Source organism: Rhincodon typus, chromosome 3 (genome assembly GCF_021869965.1).
Source record: "Rhincodon typus isolate 14 chromosome 3, sRhiTyp1.1, whole genome shotgun sequence".
NCBI lineage: Eukaryota > Metazoa > Chordata > Chondrichthyes > Orectolobiformes > Rhincodontidae > Rhincodon > Rhincodon typus.
The window spans coordinates 22,895,911-22,921,580 of record NC_063334.1 but is presented as its reverse complement, the minus strand read 5'-3'; the positions used below and the strand labels follow the sequence as shown (position 1 = coordinate 22,921,580).

Below are 25,670 nucleotides of genomic sequence, written 5' to 3'. Positions count from 1 at the left end.
AAAACAGATCAAAATGACTATTTTGAAAGATAAGTTGATGAGAAACAAAGGAACATGTGTAGAAGAGGAGAGAGAATAAAAATAAAATCAGAAGAAGAGAGCTGTAACAAGAGGAAGAAATATATATATGATGGAAGTTGTAGCTGAACAGTTTGATGAGGTTTTTGAACATGCTGACAGTTATAGTAGGGATGAGAAATAGGGAACAGTGTTCCTGAGTATGGGGTATAATGACAAATGTTCTCTCACTGATGGTGGTGAGTAAAGAGATGGTATACACTACGTTTTGGAAGTAAAAAAGTACAGTATGAAAATTGAAAATTGATAATGGGTGTGGTTACAAGGTAGAATGTAGTGAGAACATGATTTTTAAAGAAGGACCAAGAGTAGAAATTAATCTGATGAAGAATAGGGAGCCAGTACAGGCTAGTGAGTCATTAGTGATAGGTGAACAAGGCTTGGTATAGATGCAATTTGGCTGCTAAAGTAAATACACAAAATGTGGCTTATGCAGGGCAAAACACAGGAGAAGGAATCACTGAGAAAGCTTAGCTCAGAGGGTGATTGAATAAGTGTTTTGACATGACTCCAGAATATGTGAGGTGGGGGGAGGGAATGCAATACTGTGATGGAAATGATGTTAATGATTGCTTAGGAAGTGGAACTGTAAGCTGGGCTGAAGTTCAAATATCTGCCTGAGGTTTGTTAATGTGGTTGTTATCCTTGATGAACAAGTAGACAGGTGGACTTTGGTGTTGCAATTGTTGAGTTGGAGAAAATTGTAATTCCTTTGAAACATTGTACAGGCCATGACATAACACGTACAATTAAAGGGTGACGAAAACAAGGTAAAAATGTTCAAGTAAAAACCAAAAGAACAGCAGATGCTGTAAATCAGGAACAAAAACAGAAGTTGCTGGAAAAGCTCAACAGGTCTGGCAGCATATGTGAAGGAAAAAAGAGAGTTAATGTTTCGGGCCCACTGACCCTTCCTCAGAACTGGAAATCTGAAATAAAAACAAAGTGCCAGGGAAATTCACCTAACGCTGCCAGACCTGCTGAGTTTCTCCAGCATTTTCTGTTTTCGCAATTCGAATCCCCCTCCTTTCTGGCTACTAACACAGTGTAAAAGTTGATGTGCTGGCCCAGCTCTAGCCAACGACCACCTGCAACTGTAGGTAAGAAACCAGAATATTGCTCATTAATGGTACAAACTAAGTTATTTACTTGGCAGGGGAGATACCATGATCCAGAAGGTGGTTCTCCCAGGATGAGTCTGAACTAAGAAGTTTTGTCATCAGAAGATCTTGAGATCATCGCTGGACTGTGATTGCGAGCAGAACTTGGAGGATTGTCAATTGAACTGAGCTGAAACAGGTGGCATCTTTTTGCTGTCTTCAGCCTAACACCAATTCAGTGACGAGCTGCTAAGGCCTCTGGCTAGTGCCCGCACCCTTGGTCACCAGGTCTGCAATACAGTCAGGGCGACTGTGAAGAAGGTGGAGGAAGGATCTCTGGTCAAACAGACCATCTTTATGAAGAAAGTCCTCCTGGATTGTTCAGTTTCCAATTAGCAGGTGCTTTCTGTCTGTAGGAGTTCCCCAGCAGGGGCTACTTTGATGTGACCTTCAGGAGCGTGAAGCAACGTGAGCGTCTCCTGAAGGTATTTGAGGAGAACGGAGGTGAGGATCCCCTCTCGTTCCTGTCCGCAGCACCACTGTTCGTTCTCCCTGCACAGTGGAGTTGGGTTGTCACAATCCATATGTACAACCCCCATGTCCCAGCAGCAGGTACCTTGACCTTCCTGGGAAGGTAAGTACAGCTTGAAGGAGGCAGCACCAATATAGTGGACACCTTTGGAATCTGGACCAGCATGCGGCAGGTCAAGGTGATGTGGATAAAGGTGGATGCCAGTGGAAACATCCTCCACCAGCCCTCCAGCTTTGCAATTGGAGGTAGCCAAGGCTACCTGACAACTTGTGGGAGGTCAGGGCACATGGTAGCGGTCTGCAAAGTGACCCTCTGTAGGACGTGCAAACAAGAGGGCCACCTGACTAACGATGGAAGGAGTCCAAAAGCTACAACCTGTGTGGGGAGGCTCGCCACCTGTACAAGGCCTGCACAAGACCGGAGGTGCCACATATGCTCATATGGCTGGAAGTGGCAACACAAGCTGTGGTCAACCAAAGGACGGTAAGGTGCCACTCTCCAGCAAGAAAACTGAAACGATGGGCACCCAGAAGGAAGGACAGGCCGGGGAGGAGGAAAAGGCAGTCAGCACGGAAACAAAGCAACTGACCCAATCTCCACCTGAACAGACAATGTCAATGGCGGAGGAGAAACGAAGGAGGCGGGGAGAGGCTACTGGCGAGAAACAGCCACAAAAGGAAAATGCGTTGGGACCCCTAGTCCCACAGCAAATGGAAAGAGGCAGCTGAATGATGGACATAACAGCAGTTCCTCTGACGATGTAGACATGCGGAGAGATGGCCACCAGCAAAAAAAGAAGCACAGCACCATGGGCGAGAAGGAGAGGAGCACCCCCAACCTGGAAACACCAGACGTTGGCAAAGGGCCCAGTGAAGCCCAATCTCCAGTCGTCAGGAATCAAGGAGTACCCATTGCACCACAGCTCTGGGCAACCAGAGCTGTGATGCTCCAAATTAGGAGCAGAGTACAACAGTTCCTCTGTCAGACTCAGAACTGGACCTTCCCAGCTTGGTTCTCACCCTGACGACGCTGGATCAGGGAAATCCCCCCCAAGGAAGGATCAGAATGGCTACCTCAGTGTGGACTGTGTCCAACAGTTCACTCACATCATGTGGATGCAGGGAGTACCCTAGTGTGAATGGACATTGTAATTCTGTAAACTCTGAAAATGGGTTTTAAAACAACCAGTATTAACGTGCATAGTGTTAAATTTGCTATGCAACGTGTTTCCACATTGGCTTACCTGCAGCTACAGAAAAGGGTCAACTTGTGGACCCACAGGCCTTTGATTTGGTCAGGGGAAACAATTGTGGTTCCTCTGGCCCTGGGCATTCTGCTATGAAGAGGTAACTTCACCTTCTCTGAAGTTAAGGAGGTATTAGGCAGTTAGCAGACGTCATTTACAGAAACATATACCCCTGGTGCAAAAGAGTGAGTGGCTTGCCATCTTGCAGGAGCTCCTGCTGCAGCTGGTGACATCCCAGCTGGTCATTCTGGCCAGAGACTTCAACTGCATCATCGAGGCAGATGGACAATCTGGATGGACTGACAGCAAACTGGATGCCACATCCAGATTCCTGATGGAAATGATAAAAATCGCCAAGCTGCGCAATATCTTCAGCACCCTTGCAAATGGAGTGCAGTGTAGATACACCTGTTCACAGCCAGACAGGTCTGTCCGCTCTAGGATAGATTTCCTGTTTGCACCCGGCACATTCTCTGTCAGATCCACTGATGTCAAGCTGGTGTTCTTCAATGACCATTGCCTCCTGCTGGCTAACTGTCACCTACAGGATGACCAGCATGCCAACAAGTAGATGGCCTTTGATAAGATATTACATATATACATGCGGGACAAACTCTCCAAAATTGGCTTGGGGAGGGAATTTGCAATTGGATCTGGCCGCTTGATACCAACATCATTATTGCAGTCTCAATCAATGTGTAGGCATCACAAAGCTTCCCAACAGATCTGGAGTCAAGTAGCGCTGCCCACTCTCTCCTGCCTTGTTTGTGTGTTGTATAGATCCTTTTGCTGAGTCCATCAGGGAGGATGCAAGCTGAGAGGGGTGACTGTTCCAAGCAGTGGAGGCCTGCAGGTCAAAGCTTCTCTGTACATGGATGACATCGCCATTTTCTGCTCGGATCCACTGTCAGTGCACAGACTCATGAGTATGTGCAGTCAGTTTGAACTAGCCTTGGGAGCCAAGGTAAATCGAGGCAAGAGCAAGGCCATGTTCTTTGGGAGCTGTGCCAACCAATGCTTTATCCCCTTCACTGTCAGGACAGATTACTTGAAGGTACTGGAAGTATGGTTCAGAGGGCCTGGGGACATGCATAATAACTTACAAGTAGCATATTGATAAGGTGAGGCAGAATGTGGGCTTTTGGGAGCACCGCTCCCTCTCCATTGCAGGTAAAATCCTGGTCATCAGATGTGAGGCACTCTCTGATGTTGTATATGGCACAGGTTTGGCCCATCTGCAGAATCTGTGCCGTTGCAGTCACCCAAGCCATGTTCCACTTCATCTGGAGTCTAAGATAGACTGTGTCCACAGGGACACCATGTACAAAACTCTGGATAAGGTGGGGAAGAGCATAATCAACACCGTCCTCATCCTGATGGTCACCTTTACACGTGGTTGCATCAAACTGTGCACAGACTCTTTGTATGCAAACACCAAGTATCACTATGTACTGAGGTTCTACTTGTCCACTGTGTTATGAAGGATGGCACTGCCTTGTTATCGTGGAATGCTCCAAGTAATTGGACCTTTCGGTATCATCTGTCCTTTGTGGATAAATTTGCAAAGAGAAACACCTTTGTTGACAAGTCTTTCAGAAAGTGGTCAGCACGTAGCATCCTCGAGACACCGTGGGAAAAGGAGAGGGTGGTTTTAATGCAGTGCCATTGGATCTGTTGTGTATGCCTGAGAGGAATATCTCTCAATTCACAAGCAGGCAGCTGTGGCTGTGCAGCATTCCTTCAGTACTGCACTAGAGTTTCAGCCTTGATTTTGTACTCAAGTCTCCAGACTGGGGTTTGAACCCAGAAGTTTCTGATTACACCGTAGACCATCTGTGCACTTCATTGGCTGAACTAATTATGTCTCTCAAAGGTGAGTTCTGTTCAAGAATCCATTAATGATCTCAAATTGCACCTTGAGTTAGGTGATTGTGCAGGATCACCTCCCATGTTATTAAAACTGAAGACTATGTCCATCACTGCTTAAGTGCAGAACATTCAAAGATTTATCTGAATCCCTTGGATATGATATACATCCATTTACAATTTTCACAACTGAATGAACAGAGTTCTGAAAATAAATCATAAGCATTAGTAAGAAGCTCGGATACACTTAAAAGTGGAATTTGGCTTACTTAGCACTGTAGAGCAATAGCTATGTCAGTACCACTCCCCACCACGAATTGATGTAAGTGGCCTTATTGTATACAGCAGTGAATGTTTTGAATTTCTGATAAGGAAGTGGTTAATGGTAGAAATGTAAAATTGACTTAATTTATAAAATAAAACTGGGTTCTGGCTGTGGTTGGTTAGGTCTGCATTTATTGCAAAACCTTAATTACCCTTGAAAAGGTGGTAGTGAACTACCTGCTTGAATTGTTGCATTCTATGTAGAATAGGTACACCCACAGTAGTGTTTGAAAGGGAATTCCAGGATTTTGACACAGTGACAATGAAGGATCAGTGCTATTGTTCCAAGTCAAGGTGGACTGTGGCTTGTGGGGGAAACTTGCAGATTGTGATGTTTCCATTCAGCTGCTGCTTCTTCGAGATAATAATAGTCGTTGATTTGGAAGGTGCTGTTGAAGGAGCCTTGGCGAATGTGTCTTGTAGATAGTACACACTACTACCACAGTGCTTTGGTGGCGTACAGTGTGAATGTTGAAGGTGGTGGATAGGGTGCTAGTCAAGTGGGCTGTTTTTTCCTAGATTGTGTCAAGCCCCTTGAGAATTGTTGGAGCTGCAGTCTTCTAGGTGAGTGGAGAATATTCCATTATAATCCTAATTTATGTCTTTTAGATGTGGACAGGCTTTTGGGAGTCAGGGTGGGCATTACTCACTGTAGAATTCACAGTCTCTGACTTGGGCTTGTAGCCACAGTATGTCAATGGTTGGCCTACTTCGGATTCTGGTCAATCATATACACCAATATGTTGTGAGGACTTAATTTAATTCACTGTAAACTAGTTCAATGAAAGAAAATTGAAAGAACTTTAATAATTTAAAGTTTCAGAAGTGTTTCATGGTTAATAAACAAAGCTAATTGAAAATGATCCAATTAGAAGCAAAACAATTCAGAAAAATCACAGTTTTCCCAAATGAAAGATTGGCTGCCTTGCCGTCTGTGACTTCTATGGATTGTTGACAATATTGGTTCCCTGCTATTACCTTGTAGAAGTTATTGATTCCTTTTATTGTGAATTTCTGCAAATTATATGCTTGGGAAGAATTTGGAAATAATTTGGTATAACAATAATTTGTGTGTTACTGTGTGTATCAATCATAATGGTATTAGATGGCAGAGCAGGTTCAAATGCTATATTCCTGCACCCATTTCTAATCTTCTTTATCTCTGCCAATATGGATAATGTTCATTCCAAATCACGTGATCAAAACCAGCAGGGAGATCCGTCAGATTTTAGATGTATACATTTATTATCAAATAAAGATTTGTTTCCACATGACACGTGTTACTATGAGTAAATAATTATTTAGAGTCACTTTAATCAAGAGTTTTATCAGCATGGAAAGATGCCCTTCAGTCCATCAAGTCAATTCTGGTTACCAAGTGTCCATCTATTCTAACACTTTTTACTAGCACTTTGGCCATAGCCTTGTCTGCTACTTAAAAGTGTTCATCTAAATAGTTCTTATATGTCTTGAGGGTTGTGACCCCTACCACACTTCAAGGCAATGAATTCCTGATATTCACAATCCTGTGACTGAAAAAAAATGCCTGACATCCCTCTAAAGCTCTTGCTCCTCCAATAAAATTTGCCTTTGGTTATTGACCTCTCTATGAAGGAGAACTGTATGTCACTATATACCCTGTCTATACCTTTCAGAGCTTTATACACCTCAATCAGTTCCCCCTCAGGTTTCCCTGCATTAGGGAAAACAAACCCGTCCTACCTAGTTTGTCTTCATTGCTGAATTGTTCCAGTCCAGGCAAAATCTGGTGAATCTCTTCTGATCCTCTCTCGTACAAATTATATGCTTCTTATAGTGCCATGATCAAGACTGCACACAATACTCCTCCTGTGGCCTAAGTGACATTATATACAGCTTTGTCATAACATCCTTGTTCTTGTATTCAATGCCTTGACTAATAAAGACAAGTTTCCCATATGTATTCATAAGTCCCTTGTCTACCTGTTCTGCTATCAAGAACAAAAAAAACTCCAGAAAATACTGGTAAAACTCAAGCAGATCTGGCAGCATCTGTGGAAAGAGAACAGATTTGACGTTTTGAATCCAGTGACTCTTCCTCAGTTCTGATTTTTAACGGTAATTTCGGTGTTAATTTCTGATTTCTAACGTCTGAAATTCTTTATTTTTCCGCTGCCTTCAAGAATCTAGACATGCACACCGAAGTCTCTTTGATTCTCTGATACTTGCCAGAGTCCTACCATTCAATGTGTAGCTTTGGGCCATTCTTCTTTCTACACAAACATGCATTCAGTTTGCTCAGAGAATTGTGTTCCAAGTTGGAGGGTTCAATCGAGAAATGTATTGCAATAACCAGTGTAGGGGGCGCGGCCACGTGTGGGCGTGGTCAGGGTCCACGGGGGCAGTTGGTGTTGTTTTTGTGGGGCGGGACCAAGGGCTCGGGGGGCGCGGCCTCGATGCCGCAAAGTGTCGCGCGAGTGGTTCTGCTTTACGGGAGGCGGGCAGTTTGAACGAGCAGAAGTTGGCGGAACGGTGGTGGGTTCGGGATTGTGGTCGTGATTGTAGGGCTGAGGCCTCGGGCGCTGGCAGTAAGTGTGATAGATCCGCTCGTTGATTTGTGTTTTTGTTCCTGCTGCGGTTTGTGCAAATATCACACGGCATTCAGCCAGTGCGGAGTGACCGAGCGGGGCCCGTTGCTAGGGTAACCACACAGGTCAATAACGGCCGTTGCAGCCTAGCCCGAGGGAAACCTCAATAAAGCTCCATCAAAAGGTATCTGCATTGAACCGTATAAACCGAAAGAACTGCGGACATTGTAAATCAGGAGCAAAAACAGAAGTTGCTGGAAAAGCTCAGCAGGCCTGGCAGCATCTGTGAAGAAAAAAAATCAGTTAACATTTGGGGTCTAGTGACCCTACGCCAGAACTGTGTGTGTGTGTGCGCGCGCATGTGCATCAAACTGTGTTTGCAATAAACACCCTCTTGCAAGTGGAGTCCCCTCCCACAATAAGCCTCCCATCAACTTCATCTTGTATAACTCTAATACTCCCTCCCCCATGTACTCCTCCCGCAATTAAACCGCATCGAGGTAAACAGCCCCAAAAGAAATCTGGCAATAAATACGTTCTGCAATGAATCCCCTCCTGCAAACACCCCTCTCCAATAAACATCTACCTAACAAACCCTCTCCGCAATGAACCCCGCAGCAAAAAAAGGTCCTCTGCAATCACTCTGCCATAACCTTCCCCAAATAAACAATGACGATATTAACTCCCCCTATTAAATCCGTCACATTCAACAAACCCAGAATCTAGTCTACTGCATTCGCTGCTCACAATGTGGTCTCCTCTACATTAGGGAAATGAAGCATAGACTTGGCGACCGCTTTGCAGAACATCTACGTTCTGCTCGCAAAAAAGACCCAGAACTACTACTTGTCTGCCACTTCAACACACCACCCTGCTCCCTGGCCAACATCTCCATCTCTGGCTTGCTGCAGTGTTCTAGCCAAGCCCAACGCAAGCTGGAGGAACAACACCTCATTTTCCGCTTGGGGACCCTACAGCCCTCTGGACTCAATATTGAGTTCAATAATTTTAGGGCCTAAACTCTCCCATGCCCCAGCCCCCTACTCCACACACCAGGCCTTGTTACCACATAGCCTGCCATTACACACCCGCTGTTGTTAGTCACTAACAGTCCCCATTAACAACTGTTCACCCTCCCAGCCTGATTGTTAGCAACTCTTTTGTCTGTCCAACTGTCTTTCTCTCTCTTTGGGCTCTATCCTATCGTTTACACCCCACCTCCCTATTTTCTGCATATAAACTGACATTCTCCCAGCCACCACCAGTCCTGAGGAAGGGTCACTGGACCCAAAACGTTAACACTGTTTTTCTTCACAGATGCTGCCAGACCTGCTAAGCTTTTCCAGCATTAGAGATAGTAGGAACTGCCGATGCTGGAGAATCTGAGATAACAAGGTGTAGAGCTGGATGAACACAGCAGGCCAAGCAGCATCAGAGGAGCAGGAAAGCTGACGTTTCGGGTCTGGACCCTTCTTTGGAAAACATAACTTTGTTTTTGTTTCTGATTTATAGAATCCGCAGTTCTTTCAGTTTTTCCCAAGTAAATGACCCTGGTTGTTTATGCACACAGATTCCTCTACGTTCCTATGACCCTGCTTATGCTCCCTCAGCCATCTGTAAAATAAACCTCTTCTGTATTAACGCACTTTGAATCCACCCCCACTGCTATCCAAAGGTGCCTAATCATGCCTTAAATGATGCCGCTCCCAAATAACCTTGTTCGGTTAAACTTGATTAAAACCAAAACAACTATGGATGCTGTTAAACAGGAACAAAAACAGAAGTTGCTAGAAAAGCTCAGCAGGTCTGGCAGCATCTGTGAGGAAAAATCAGAGTTAACGTTTCAGGCCTCGTGACCCTTCCTCAAGTGATAATACCTAGGAAATTGTTGGTTTATATACAGAAGAGGGGAGGGAGTGAGGACTAAACCCAAAGAGAGAAAAAAAAAACAGTTGGATAGACAAAGAGGTTGATAACAATCTGGCTAGGAGGGTGAATAACTGTTATTGGGAACTGTTGGTGACTAACGATAGGTACTGTCTAATGGCGGACTATGTGATAACAAGGCCTGGTGTGTGAGGTAGAGGCCTAGGACATGGGAGAGCTTGGGCCCCAAAATTATTGAACTCAATATATGGAGTCCAGAGAGCTGCAGGGTCTCCAAGTAGAAAATGAGGTGTTGTTTTTCGAGCTTGAACTGAGCTTCTCTGGAACACCACAGGAAACCTGAGAGAGAGATCAAAATCCTGAGCTTCCAGTTGCCTGCCACTTTAACACACCATACTGTTCCCTGGCCAGCATCTCTGTCTCAGGCTTGCTGCAGTGTTTGAGTGAAGCTCAGTGCAAGCTGGAAGAACAACACCTCATTTTCCGCTTGGGGATCCTGCAGCCCACCCGACTCAATATTGAGTTTAGGGCCTAAACTGTCCCATGTCCTAGTCCCCTACTCCACACGCCAGGCCTTGTTTTAACGTGGAGATAGTAAGAACTGCCGATGCTGGAGTCTGAGATAACAGAATGGAACTGGAGAAACACAGCAGGCCAGGCAGCATCAGAGGAGCAGGAAAGCTGACGTTTCGCTGGACTCTCCCCGACCTGAAAAGTCAGCTTTCCTGTTCCTCCAGCTCCACACTGTGTTATCTTTTTTTAACATCGTCTGTCATTGCACACTACCTATTGTTAGTCGTTAACATTCCCCATGAACACCTATTCACCCTCCTAGACAGATCATTATCTACTGCTTTGCCTGTCCAACTGCTCTTCTCTCTCTATGAGCTCTATCCCCACCTATTGTTTACTCCTTACCCCCTCCCCCCACCCTATCTTCTGCATATAAACCAAGATTTACCTAGCTACCATCAGTTCTGAGGAAGGGTCACTGGACCCGAAACGTTAACTCTGTTTTCTCCTGCACAGCTGCTGAGCTTTTCCAGCAACTTTGTTTTTGTTCCTGATTTACAGCATCCGCAGTTCTTTTGGTTTTTAATATAAACTAGATGTTAGGTCTTTCAAATCAGTGTCATGCTTTCCAATTACTTCGCAGCATGTAACAACGTATTTCCAATAAATTTAAAGTACTTGAAGCAAAAGGCAAAATGAAACTTATGATTTCATCTGTGCCCTTCTCTTAAGTTGCCCCTGTTTTGTTTGGACTTTGTAAAACATGACTAATTTCAGTACATGATTTCATTTTTTATCATAATGCTATTTAGTTGTTGACATTGTTCTATCAGACCTTTCCAACGTTTTGCTAGTGTTTGCAAATTTGATAAAGAGGCAAATTCAGACATAAAATATACAAAATAGTAGCCATTTGGCTTCTAAGCTGTCCTGAAATTCACTAAGATCATAACTAAATTTCTCCCTCAACTTCACTTCTTTTGTTTTGTCACACACTCTTTTAATGACTTCTGACTTCAATAAATATTTAGCTTTCGGAAGAATAGTCCACCTACGCGTGACATTAATTGCTGTACTGAACTACTTTTCCTGCCTTTGATAGGTTGACTGAGGTTGACTTGTCCATATCTGTGTTGGATCTAATCAACTTTTGAGTGGTCTCTTCGGAAATTTTCACTGCTGCCTCACTCTTTAGATTTGATGTATGGTGCTAAATTTCCTAATTATTCATGTAGTGCCCAAAATCTTCAATTTGGAACCGAGGGCCATTGTCACTCATCAGAATGCTGAGAATGCTATGACACCTTAAGGCTTTCTGTGTTCTCACTGGTAGTTGTTGATGTCTGCTGGTCAAAGTTCTAGTCGTCTGAAGAGTATTGGATGGTGATGAGATAATCAATCCTTGTGAGATTTAAGAGGTTTATTCCAAACTTCATCCATGGTCAGTCTGGGATGTCATAAGCAGATCTTTAACTTGATTAGTTTGATGTTTATTACAAGCGCTGTATTGAATGTATGATCCTTAATCTCACTGCTCATAAGATGATTTTTCCTGACTGTTCATTCTGAACTTGATTCCTTGGTGGTTTGCATGGATGCTGTCCATCTCTTTCAGGATGATGACTTTAATTCCTTCCTACAAGAGGCCAATCATTTGGGTATTCACTTCATCTTTGTGTGACCAATGCTGTCTTACAGCAACAAGTCCATTCTTGATCTTTTCAGATCATCAGGTTATCGCAACTTTCTATAGCACTTGTGCAGTTCCACCTTTGAGTAATTTGTTTGATGTGAGCCAAAATGCTTGTCTAACAAGATATGTCTAGCAGTCGTTGACTTGATGTGTACAGCATTGCAAATCTCTTGTACTTGAATGATTACCAGTGCAAGCTTTTGACTTGTTTCAGTGGAGATGAAGGCAGTTTGCATACTGCCCACCATTTAGAAGTGCTCATTTTCTTTCTTCCCGTTGTATTGGACTCTCAGCTTAGTTTGTTCACTTGAGGTGATCTTCATTCCATGATAGAGTCTCAACTTTACCTTTGGCTTCATTTTTGGTTCTTCACAATGAGCAACCTCACACACAGGATTTCAAAACTCATGATGTAATGTGTACCATATGAGCATGGTGACATTGTACACTTTTCACTGTACCTAGGTACAAGTGACAATATGAAATAAATCAGATCATTCATTTAATATTCTCCTTCTGTAGTTATTGTTCCACAAGTCTCATGCCATTTTTTTGAGACTTAACAGTACCAATGTATTCTACGGTGGAGAGAGATTCTTCAGAATCATCGTCCCACGTTTCCAGAATCTATCTCTAAAAGTTGTTTTCCTTTCAAGCAAAACACTTGCCTTCCACTGTGGTTCAGCTTCTTACAGTTAGTGCTTCATTCATGCTGGACATGTTTCCTTGCCACTTAAATGGTCTCCTGCACAGTATTCAAATACACAACAAGACTTTGATCTTTCTGGTGACCCTTCCATAAATTGTCCTTTCTACTTGCCATTCACTTGTACTTGGTAAGCTTGGACTGCGTCTCGAGCCCTGTCTTCCAAAAATACCCTTCAGCTGATAATTGAACCTTGGAGCTTCTGCTCAATGCCAACAACTTCTTTATAGAGTAAGTTTCTATTTTCTTAGCAAATGTGTTCCCATTACTGGATCTTTTCTTCCTCAGACAATCCACTCTCCGGTCATCCTTCAGTTGCCTGAGATTCAGCTGGATATCTCAGAGCAGTCACATAGTAATCAGTATTTTCGTTTCTTGCTGAGCTCTAGAATTAAATACATTGCACTCATAAATTACATTAATAAAAGGTACAAAGTGTGTCATTAAACCTCCAAAGTTTTATAATTTGGTTTTCTTGCTTTTCAGTGAGGTCTAGTGGGCAAAATGATTTGTTCCACACTTTGCCCAGCACTGATAAAGGGTTGCTACTCTTATACTGGGCTTCTTGTTTAGGTCTGTGGCAATCTCATAATTCAGCCATTCCGAATTGACGAATTTCCAGTTCAAACTCAAATCTCCAGAAGAGCAGGTACTGAAATATTCAAAGCAATAGTGAATCACCCAGCAATAAGTGTCCTGCACCAAGTTAATGTTATTGTTCTCTGCTGTTTTTCACAGCTATCGGCTCTCTTGGCCTCTATCAAAAATCACTCCATCCCAACTACACACTCCATGTCTTGTGTAAAATAGCTACTGCCCAATCCATTGTTTATGTAGAATGATAACTGTCAAATAAATATGACAAGCCACAGAGTATAAACAGTTTTTCCAATCACATAGCACAGAAACAGATTTTTGGTCCAATCAATTGTGCCTATGATTATAATAAGGCAAAGAACTGTTGTTGCTGGAAATCTGAAACACAAAAACAGCAATTGCTGGAGAAACTTCAGCAGGTCTGGCAGCATTTGTGCAGAAAAAGCAGAGTTAGTATTTTGGGAGGCCAGTAACCCTTCTTCAGAGCGAGAAGCAGCGAGGAAAAGGTGATATCTGTGCTGATGATGAGGGAGGGGGAAGGGAAAGCAAGGAGCAGATAGGTGGAGAGGGAACGCAGAGAGGAATAAAATGTAGACAGACAAAGAAATTGTTGATAGTAAGCCAGGGGAGAAGAGAAGCGAGACAATAACTTAGGCAATAATGGTGGCTGTAAATGTGTGAGACTGGTTTGGCTGTGTGAAAAGCAACTCATGTCATTACTGGACCTAGGGTGTGGGACTGTGTAACAGACATGAAAGGAGGTGTCCAAACTCTAAAATGATAATGAGTCCTCAAAGCTGTGAATGTCCTTAAGCAGAAGTCTAGGTGTTGCTCTTCTGAGTTCTGAAGAAGGATCACTGGACTCGAAATATTAGCTGTGTTTTCTCTCCACAGATTCTGACAGAGCTGCTGAGTTTGTCCAACAGTGTCTGCTTTTGTATGCCAGTGTTTATGCTGCTCCCAAGCCTTCTCTTCTGTTTCCCCAGCTAAATCTAAAATCATGAACCTATTTTCCTTTTCTCTTCATGTACCAATATAATTTCTCCTTAATTGCTTCTATTCACTTCAGCTGCTCCCTGTGGTTGTGAGTTCTACATTGTATCAGTTCTTTGGTTGAAGTAATTTCTTATGAATTTCCTTTTGCATTTCCTGATGATTACCTTAAATTGATAACGTCGAGCTCTGCCTTCGTCACAAGAAGAAACATTTTCTCTGTATCCATTCTGACAAAATTTTCCTAATTTTAAAGACTTCAGGCCATCCTTCAGCCTTTTTTGAGCAAAGAGGCATGGGCTGTCGATCCTTTCCTTTTCTGTACGTTTCTGAAATCATCCTCCTAAATCATTCAATTAGACCATGGCTGATCTTCACTAACCCTTAATGCTTTTGCCTGACAAAACCTCGTCCAGATAGGAGCAAATTCCTGCAGATGCTGGAATCTGAACTGAAAACAAAAATTGTTGGAGATCACAGTGGGTCAGGCAGCATCAATGGAGAGAAAACAAGCTAACGTTTCAGGTCTAGATGACTCTTCATCAGAGCTGAAGTGTAGTGTAGAGGGGGCAGCATTTATGCGATAGTTGGGAAGGTGGTTTGGTGTTGGAGTGCTGGGGAGAAAGCTGTTAATAGTTCAGTGTAAGTGATCAGAATGTGTGAATGGCAGAACAATGGTGTGTCTAACTACCAGACTGGAAAGAACAGACAACAGTGGGGTAAGGGGAGAGAGGTTGACAGAATGTAAAAGGCAAAGCTGAAAGAAAGGGAAGGAATTTGTACACAATTTGAAGGTGCTGAACTCAATATTGAGCCCAGAAGGTTGGAAACTGCCAAGTTTGAAGACGAGATTTTGCTCCTCCAGTTTACGGTGTGATTTACTGGAGAATTGCAGCATGCCGAGAACAGACGAGTGGGCATGTGAGCAACTTGCTGCATTAAAATGCCAGCTATGGGAAGGTTGCGGTCATGCTTGCGCAGGGACCAGAGGTGTTCTGCAGAGCTGCCAACCAGTCTGCGTTTGGTTTCGCCAACGTAGAGCAGGCTACATTGGAGACTGTTTGGGCCCTTGGATGGTGAGCAGGTAGGAAGCACCCCTGTATAACTTTCACATTATCCATTTCCGACACTTCCTTTCCTTTACCTCTCATCTCCATTTCGAGGAATAAACTGTCCACTGCCATCCGCTACAAAGCCACTGACTCCCATAGCTACCTTCACGTCCTGCAAGGATTCTATCCCATTCTTCCAGTTCATTTGTCTACATCGTACCCGTTCAGAAGATGCCACCTTCCAAAACAGCGATGCTGAAATGGCTTCCTTCTTCCATAACCATGGTTCCCTGCCCACTGTGGTTGACAGGGCTCTCAACCACATCCAACCTATCATCTGTGCTTCTGCCCTTGCCTCTTCCCATCACTCATAACAGTATGATCGGGTCCCTCTTTTTCTCACTTTTCACCCCACCGGCCTCTGCATTCAAAGGATCGTTCTCCGCCATTTCAGATAACACCAGCAGAGTGCCACCACCGAACACATCTTCCCCTCACTCCTCCTGTCTGCATTTTGCAGGGATTGTTCCCTGCGGGGGACACTGGTCCATTGCTCAACCACCAACACCAGCTCCTGCTTCCGACAGCGCCTTCCCATGTAACCACAGAAGGTGCAACACCTGCCCCTATATCTCCTCCCTGCTCACTATCCAAGGGCCTAAATAGTCTTTCTAGGTCAAACAGCATTTCACCTGTACCTCCTCCAATCTTGTGTATTGTGTTCGCTGCACCCACTGTGGCCTGCTCTACATTGGAGAAACCAAATGCAGACTGGGTGACCGCTTTGCAGAATACCTCTGGTCTGTGTGCAAGTATGACCCCAAACTTCCCATAGCTAGTCCCATAGCTTGCATGCCTATCTATCTGTCCTTGGCGTGCTGCAATTCTCCAATGAATCACAGTGCTAGCTGGAGGAGCAACATTGCATCTTCAAACTAGGCAGTATACAATCTTCTGGGCTCAATATTGAGTTCAACACTTTCAAATTGTGAACCCATTTCTTCCCTTCCTTTTAGCGTTGCTTGTTACATTCTCAGTTACCCTCTCTCCCCTTTCCCCCACTCTGGTGGGGACTGTCTGTTCTTTCCAGTCTGGTAGTTAGACACAGCATTGTTCTGCCATTCTCATGTTCTGATCTGTCAACATCCTTTCTCTCCCAACACTCCAGCTGTCCCTCCCTCTGCCCCCGCCAACTATTGCATTAACGTTGCTCCCTCCAGATTTCACTTCAGCTCAAATGAAGAGTCATCTTGACTCAAACCGTTAGCTTGCTTTCTCTCCATGGATGCTGCCTGACCCGCTGTAATCTCCAGCATTTTTTGTTTCCCATTCAAAACACCATCCATCTCAGTTTTAATGCTTTCAATTGATTCTCAGATTTCAGCAGTCCTTTGTGTGAAGGTGTTTTCCTGTCCTCTTTAACACCTAACGGTAATTTCAAGGTTATGCATGGCCCTGGCTGCCACACCAGTGAAATCTCTGATCCTTTTTACCTGATTGAAATCTTTAAACATTTCAAACGTCCCAGACCCTCCATTCTTCTTCTGTTTTCAGGGGAATGCATCTTGCCTCATAATTTAACCCTTTTATTTATGTATCATTCTAATAAACTGATGTTTTACTTGCCCTGCCATGCCAATATATACTTCCTGAGATATGATACAGTACTGTAAACTGTATGCAGGATTCTGGAAGTGCTGTAACAAGATTTATTGCAGTATATCATCATTTAATTGTCATGCTTTTATTTCTGTGCGTTTTGAAAAGGTAACCAGCTAACATGGCTTCAACACAGTGTGACCCTCGGCTGCTGCTGGAAGACAAGGTGAGGAAATTGTCAGAAGATCTTGCTCAGTGTCAGGTGAGTTTGCTTGCTTGGTGTGCCTGTTGCCCATTTCTACATTTGATCAATTGTGGTACAATAGAGATTGAAATTTTGGGGTCTCTTGTCTTTTAGCTTATATTTTTACGACCAGGTGAGAAACCCCATTTGTGCCGGTTTCAGACAGAATGCCCCACATTGTTGAATTTCAGGGTAAGGAGGGATGAATTGGTTCTGCTTCTTTATTCACCCTGCCCTTGGTTGATTGCAACAATTTAGAAAGGATCCCTTCCCTGTGGATGCATTCCACTAGATCCAAATTAACTCGTGTTTTAAAAGGAGACAAGTTAATTAACCAGACTTTCTTGAATTAACAAAAAAGACTGGGTTTCTTAATTACTACATGTTAGAAGAAATACCATCACAATACACATACAGATTTAGAAAGAAGATTCAAGCCTAAAAAGATGAGATTTTATACATTGTATAGATGAATCTCTGAATTGCTTATAAACACAGAAGCATAGGAACAGAAGTAGGTCATTCAGTCCCTTGAGCCTATTCCACGATTCAATGAGACCATGGCTGATTTTTTTAACTCTGTATATCTGCCTGTAGCCCATATCTCTTAATATCTTTGCTCAACAAAAATTTACTTATCTCAGATTTAAAATTAACAACTGATCTAGCATCCAACGCTGTTTATGGAAGAGAGTTACAAGTATTTACCACCCTTTGTGTATAGAAGTGTTTCTAAATATACCTCCTGAAGAGTCTGGCCCTAATTCTCAGACTGTACCCCATAGTTCTAGAATCCCAATCGGTGGAAATAGTTTATCATTATCTGTCTGGTCTTTTCTTGTTAATACCTTGTAGACTTTGATCAGATCCCTTTTAGCCTTCTGAATTCTAGAGCAAACAGGTGTAATTTACATAGCCTCTCCTCATAACTTAACCCCTGATATCCAAGGAAGAGGAGATAAGACAAGATTGTGGCTGTTACTGGGTTGCATTGGTTGGATTGATGTTGGGAGTTGAGCAATCATTTTTTGACATTCTTGTTTTTTGGGCTGACTGAAGTTCCTTTGTCCTGATTTGTTTTTTTTAAACAGGTTGGCAGCTTTTGTATGAGGGAGTTTTCCTTTCTTTACCTGCGATACAAGTGTACTTAGTGAATTTTCAGATTGTGATTATCACAACATACCAAACACACACTAGTTCCATAACAACGTAATATTAATACACAGACTATTGAGGAAGCTCTCTCTTTTGAATATTCCTGTAAGTGGAAACCACAAAATGTCTGTAACTGGTGGCTGTCAGGGTACGGCAGAGAATAGTCAACTCTGTCCTCAAGTCAATCTCTTTCTGAAGTTCCTTTGACACCTTTAGGTTTTATGTTCCTTTGGTCCCACAAAAAGGTCTTTTTGTCTCATTTAAACTAGCTTGTACTGTTGCCTGTTTTACTTAATATGGATTCCAAGCAAACACTTGCTTTACTTTTCTGATAACTATCTTACTACTTTTTTATTTATCTAGTTAATCCTGAATATCAAATGAACATCTTTGTGACAATGCAGTTTTCATTTTGAGTCAAAAGCTATGTCAGAAGTACTAGATAAAATACAGAAAGGTGGCAAAGCAGAAGATCAATTCGTGAAAGTAATAAGATTAGCAATCCCAGGCCCTAATGGTTAGGACAGCAAATCTACAGAAACTATTAGATAGAATGATTGAGGTGGTGAAAGCTTACCGAATTAAAATTAAAGATGAAAGTTACAAAGATCAAAAGAAATAATGGTGGGTAAGCAGAGGTCAAGATAAATGGTCAACGACTGGAACAGATATCTTAGTTTTAAGTATCTGGGGGGAAAGAATGTCAGCGGGTGGCTACTACCACAAAGAAATTAGAGTTAGTACAGCAATTGTAATGACCAGTCCCTGGGTGAGCTCCCCCAATTTAGTATGGTTCCAGATGGGTTACTCCAAACAGCCAAGCAGTTGGGGGAGGAGGAAATAATTTGCCCTCTTTATTTACCTGTCCCCTCAGTTGGTTGCAAAAAATTAATTTATAAAAACATTCTTTCCCTTGCGGATGCCTTCCTCCCGAGACCAAACAAATGCAATGTTTAAAAGGAACCAATTTAACCAAGGTATTTTGAGTTAACGTAAGAATGAGTATTTTAGCCACAAGAGATGGGAAGAAACAATAGCTCAAGTCACTTATACACAGATTAGACATGAGAGGTGAGTCCATAAAAGATAAAAGTGAAAGAGGATATACGGATCGGTCTCTTTGCATTCTGTGAGCACTAGACAGTGGGACTATGAGCTTTACTTTGAGTTTTAGAACATAGAACATAGAACAGTAAAGCACAGTACAGGCCCTTCGGCCCACGATGTTGTTCCTACCTATTATCCTACTAAGATCAATCTACCCTGCATACCCTACATTTTACTATCCTCCATGTGCCTATCCAAGAGTCTCTTAAAAGTCTCTAAAGTATCTGACTCCACTACCACTGCCGGCAGCGCATTCCACACTACTCTCTGTGTGAAGAACCTACCTCTGACATGTCCCCTATACCTTCCTCCAATAACCTTAAAATTTTTACTAGTACCACAGATGTTGGTAGGCAAGCAGTTGATTTTGAGAGACTTAGCTTTGCAAGTCATCTGATATTGGCTTGCAGAAGCCAGAATGAGAGATTTTCTTTTCCTTTTTTATTTGCAGTGCTATGGTATTTAATGATTGTCCTTCAGTAGCGACCTTCACAGCACGCTACTTCACTAACACATAGTCAGACTGCCATTGGTTTTTAACCCTTGTTTTGTATATTCCTGGAAGACTGACATTCAAACATGCCTTTTGATTCATGTCCACACTCTAGAATGTAACCCACCATCAATGATTTCCTGCTGACAGAAGGTTAATTTGATTGCCTTGCACATCTGCAATTTAAGTGTTCTCTCTTTCTATGAAACTTCCGTGGCACTTGACGATGTGCAACATCCCAGAGGTTTACATAGAGAATCTTTCAGTTGTCAGTGATGTCCATGCCTAGAAGTTACATTATCAGCCAGGTTTGGCCTACAATGCAAAACACATTAGGATTCTAATTCATTGTTGTGACACACTCACAAAGAATGCATTCTCCAAGCATAAATAATTGCTCAGGACAGGAATGACTGGACGTTCTAAAGAATTAGCAAGACTAATTTGGGTTGTCTTGTCGTTATGGGCAAAAATATGGACCGTGATTAAAGTGAGCATTGAAAGAATAGAAATCTGTGAAATGTCCTGAAGAATTTAGAAAGGCATGGTGGCTCAGTGGTTAGCACTGCTGCTTCACAGCACCGGGCACCCGGGTTCAATTCCAGCCTCGGGGGGGCTGCCTGTGAGGAGTCTGCACATTCTCCCTGTGTCAGTGTGACTTCTGCCGGGTGCTCTGGTTTCCTCCCACAGTCCAAAGATGTGCTGGTTAGGTGGATTGGCCATGCTAAATTGCCCATAGTATCCAGGGGTGTTTAGGTTAGGTGGATTAGCCATGGGAAACGCAGGATTACAGGGAGAGGGTAGGGGGTGAGTCTGGGTGGGTTGCTCTTTGGAGAGTCAGTGTGGACTTGTTGGGCCGAATGGCTTGTTTTCACACTGTAGGGGATTCTAAGGATGGAGTGGGTCAACTGGAGAGAATATGAGCAATGAAGAAGTTCTCAGGCTGGAGGAGGAGGAAAGGTTGTTAATGTATATATAATTAAAACAAGGCAACAAAGTTGCATTAGACATATTCTAAAATATGAGAAATTGATGAAGGAGGTGGAAAAACAGAGGAATGCCGAGCAAGGAGGAGGAGGAAAATGATATCAGCCAATTGCAATTGCAAATGGAAGGCTCCAATAACTAACTAAAGGTGAAAGTACAAGGCTGTGAAAATTGGAACAGTGAGAAGTGCATCTGCTGTTGGGCCGATCAATACAATATAAAAATGTAACTGTATTTCTGAACCTATAAATAAGTTTGGGACAGTCTTTGCTTAATTACCTACAAAAGGGAGATTGGAGTCTACTGTGTGTACAAGACTGTTAACACTTTGTTTAATCTGTTATTTAAGAATGAGTTTTGTTCATAAAAAAAGTAGCAACTACTGATTAAGATGTAAATTAGGAACTAGAATAAAAAACATGTCCCCTTAATCCCACACATGCCTACACAGCCACCCACATCATGAGAGACAAGTCTCTGCAGGGTTTTAAAAATGAAAAGGCAAAATGGAAAATAATATCCTATGGGCCTGTGAAAACAAAGGATAAGATTTGACAACTTCATATGTCTGCTGAATTTCCTTTTGATGAAGCTGAATTGCTGACAGTTGTAGATTGGAATCAGAACTGAACATCTATCATGCCCTGAGAGTCCTCAGTTTTAACTCTGGATCCCATGAAGTTTGATAGCATCACGTCAAACATAGGTAAGGAAATCTCCTGCTGGTTACCAGCACTACTGCCTGTCCTCGGCTGTGAATCAGTACTACTCCATGTTAAACAGCATTTGAAGCAAGTGCTGAGGTACAGATGCAGAATGTACTCCAGTAAGGTCTTCAATGTCCATCAACAGGACTATTGACTGAGTTGGTCAAATCCGAAAGAACGAAGCTGCTACACTGGGGTTTGTGGCAGGTGGGAAGGGTAATATTGGTAGGAGTCAACACTGCATAGTCCTTGTGAAGATAATGTTCCAGTTTCATATTGAGCAGAGTTTCCTTTATGTTGTGGCAATAGCCACCATACTAATTGGCGTAGATCTCATACAGATCTAGTTACTCAAGCCTGGGCATCAATGGGCAGGCTATGGGCCATCAGCAGCAGCTGAATTGTACTTCAGTGCAGTATGCAACTTCAAGACCTGCATATCCCCCATTTTACTAAAACTATTCATTTGTAGGATACGTGGAACAATCCCTCTTCCAAAGCTATACTGGCCCTATCCCCCATCTCTTCCTCCGTTACATCGATGACTGTATCGGCGTCGCCTCGTGCTTGCACGAGGAGCTCGAACAGTTCATCCACTTCACTAACACCTTCCACCCCAACCTTAAGTTCACCTGGACCATCTCCGATACCTGTCTCCCCTTGCTGGACCTCTCTATTTCCATCTCTGGCAACCACCTGGAAACCAATATCTATTTCAAGCCTACCGACTCCCACAGCTACCTGGAGTACACCTCCCCTCACCCACCTTCCTGCAAAAAGGCCATCCCTATTCCCAATTTCTTGGTCTTCGCTGCATCTGCTCCCGAGATGAGGCATTCCACTCCCGGACATCCCAGATGTCCTCGTTTTTCAAGGACCGCAACTTCCCCTCCACAGTGTTCGAAAACGCCCTCGACTGTGTCTCTTGCATTTCCCGCAACTCATCCCTCACACCCCTCCCCGCAATAATAACCAAAACAGAATCCCCATCGTCCTCACGTACCACCCCACCAACCTCTGGATCCAACGCATCGACCTCTGATACTTCCGCCATATGCAATCCGACCCCACTACCAAAGACATTTTTCCCTACCCACCATTATCTGCTTTCCGGAGGGACCACTCTCTCCGTGACTCCCTTGTCTGCTCCACACTCCCCACCAGCCCCACCACCCGTGGCACGTCTCCCTGCAACCACAGGAAGTGCTACACCTGCCCCTACACCTCCCCCCTCACCCCCATCCCAGGGCCTAAGAAGACCTTCCACATCAAACAGATGTTCACCTGCACATCTGCTAATGTGGTATACTGTATCCGCTGTTCCTGTTGTGGCCTCCTCTACATCGGGGAAACCAAGCGGAGGCTTGGGGACCGCTTTGCAGAACACCTACTCTCGGTTCGCACCAAACAATTGCACCTCCTGGTCGCGAACAATTTCAACTCCCCCTCCCATTCCTTGGACGACATGTCCATCCTGGGCCTTCTGCAGTGCCACAACGATGCCACCCAAAGGTTGCAGGAACAGCATCTCATATTTTGCTTGGGAACCCTGCAGCCCAATGGCATCAATGTGGACTTCACAAGCTTCAAAATCTCCCCTCCCCGGACTGCATCCCAAAACCAGCCCAGCTCGTCCCCACCTCCCTAACCTGTCCTCCCACCTATCCACTCCTCCCACCTCAAGCCCCACCCCCATCTCCTACCTACTAGCCTCATCCTGCCTCCTTGACCTGTCCGTCCTCCCTGGACCGACCTAACCCCTCCCTAACTCCCAACCTACACTCACCTTTACTGGCTCCAACCCCACCTCCTTGACCTGTCTGTCTCCTCTCCACCTATCTTCTCCTTTATCCATCTTCTATCCGCCTCCCCCTTTCTTCCTATTTATTTCAGAATCCCCTTCCCCTCCCCCATTTCTGAAGAAGGGTCCAGACCCGAAACGTCAGCTTTCCTGCTCCTCTGATGCTGCTTGGCCTGCTGTGTTCATCCAGCTCTACATCTTGTTGAGCCAGAAGATGAGTCCTGGTTTAATGAAGAGTGCAGGACAGCAAGCCGGGAGCAACACCAAGGGTACCTGTAAATGAGGTGTTAACATGCTGAAGCTACAAAACATGACTATCTGAGTACTGAAGTATTTTCACTCTGGCGTTTCTTGTCGCAGCATGGATTTCAGAGGATGGTGCATGGTAGTGGATTCTGGAACAGGAAGTCAATGTGTCTGAACTTTGATTGATGTGAATGGAGTCTCAAATCAGCGGATGAACCTTCATTCAGTGAAGAGTGAAAGACACATGGCAGGAACAGCATCAGGCATTCATGAAAATGAGATGTCAACCTCGTGAATCTACAAGACTGGACTCGAGTGCCAAATAGCATACTCAGCAAGTGGTGGAGAGAGCTAGGTGATTCCACAACAGAAGGACAGATCTAAGCTCTGCAGCTCTGCCACATTGAGTCATGAATGGTGGTGAATAATTGAACAATCCACTGGAAGAGGAGGCTTCAGTTGTTGGAGGTCAATCATCTCAGCTTCCGGATATCTCAACAGGAGTTCCTCAGGGATGTGTCCTAGACCACACCAGCTGCTTCATCAATGATCTGCCTTCTGTTGGGTCAGAGATGGGGTGGCCTTTGATGATTGCCCAGTGTTCAGCACCATTTGCTTCTCCTCATTTATTGAAACACCGTTAGGTTCTCCTCATATACTGAAATAGACAACATCCAAATTTGTGGCGACAAGCAGAAAGGAATATTTGCACTACACAAGTGCTAGTCAACACCATTTTCAGCTGAAGAGAAACTAAATATCACCCTTTGACATTTAATGGCATTACCATCGTAGAATCCCCTGCTGTAAACACCCTGGGGGTTATGGTTGATCAGAAACTGAACTGGACTAGCCATGTAAAAAATACTGGAACACCCTCCTTAATGGCATTGTGGTCTACGTACAACAAATGGACTGCAGCAGTTCAAGAAGGAAGCTCATCACCACCTTCTTGAGGGGATCTGGGAAAGGCAGTAAATGCTAGTCCAGCCAGTGACGTCTAAATTTTGAAATATCTGCCACAGGTGTTCCATCCTGCCATAGACTTTGTTTATGATACGGCATGGTGGAATACCCCTACCATAACACTACTGCATCTCATTTAATCAAGGTTCATGACTGGTTCTCTGTCTTCTGTTATCTGTAAAGCCAAGTTAAAAAAAAACTTCCTTGTCAATGGTACAGCAGTTCAGCAATTATTTTATGAAATTCAAAATTGTTAATAAATGCCCAGCTTTATTTTGGGGTCAGTTGGTCAACTTCATTTTTTTGATGTTGCTGCTGATTGTTTAAGTGAAATCACAATATTTCTCTTGGATTAAAGCAAATAATAGCCAAAGTTAACATGTATCACTTGACGGTTTCTGTGATTTGACATTTCTGAAGTCCACTGTACCATATCAAAGATTGCTTGTGGAATATTTACAATGGAATGACATTATTATATTTATTGAATCACAAATACAAGTGATTCACTATTGATATTGCTGTTGTTTAAAGTTGTAGCTTTAACCTAATAACTTTTTTAGAGTAGAGATATAGCTCATTTAAACACCAGGTGAAAATTTAGACTTTAATGAAAATGAATTCTCATTCCAAGTTTAAAATTAATCAATTACTACAGCCCCTTCTCACACTTACTTTGGTAAAACTTTTCTTTGTATTGACTAAATAATTCTTATTTTTCGCAGTCAGAGAATCAGTCTCTTGAGCAGCAATTGTTTTCAACTTAAATAAAAACCAAAAGAACTGCGGATGCTGTAAACCAGGAGCAAAAACAAAGTTGCTGGAAAAGCTTAGCAGGTCTGGCAGCATCTGTGGAGGAAAAAAACAGAGTTAACGTTTCGGGTCCGGTGACCCTTCCTCAGAACTGATGGTGCCTGGGAAAAAGTCAGTTTATATACAGAAAATAGGGAGGTGGGTGTGGTAGGGAGTAAAAGATAGGATAGAGCCCAAAGAGAGAGAAAGACAGTTGGACAGACAAAGGAGTTGCTAATAATCAGGCTGGGAGGGTGAATAGTTGTTAATGGGGACTGTTAGTGACTAACAACAGGGCGTGTGTAATGGCTATGCGGTAACAAGGCCTGGTGTGTGGGGTGGGGGGCTGGGACATGGGAGAGTTTAGGCCCTAAAATTATTGAACTCAATATTGAGTCCGGAGGGCTGTAGGGTCCCCA

At 43.5% G+C, this 25,670-nt stretch overlaps 1 protein-coding gene across 3 annotated transcripts in view; it reads left to right on the top strand.

Moving 5' to 3' along the window:
- Nucleotides 1-7,623: 7,623 nt before the first annotated feature.
- Nucleotides 7,624-25,670, top strand: part of LOC125482850 (centlein-like) — a 59,198-nt gene continuing 41,151 nt past the window's right edge. For all 3 annotated transcript variants that reach the window (XR_007261827.1, XR_007261826.1, XM_048595426.1), the window contains exons 1-2: nt 7,624-7,713; nt 16,922-17,015. Coding sequence is in view for 1 of the 3 variants with exons in the window: in XM_048595426.1 (XP_048451383.1) it covers nt 16,935-17,015 (81 nt within the window). In the remaining 2 variants the exon portion in view is untranslated. The remainder of the gene's footprint in view (nt 7,714-16,921; nt 17,016-25,670) is intronic.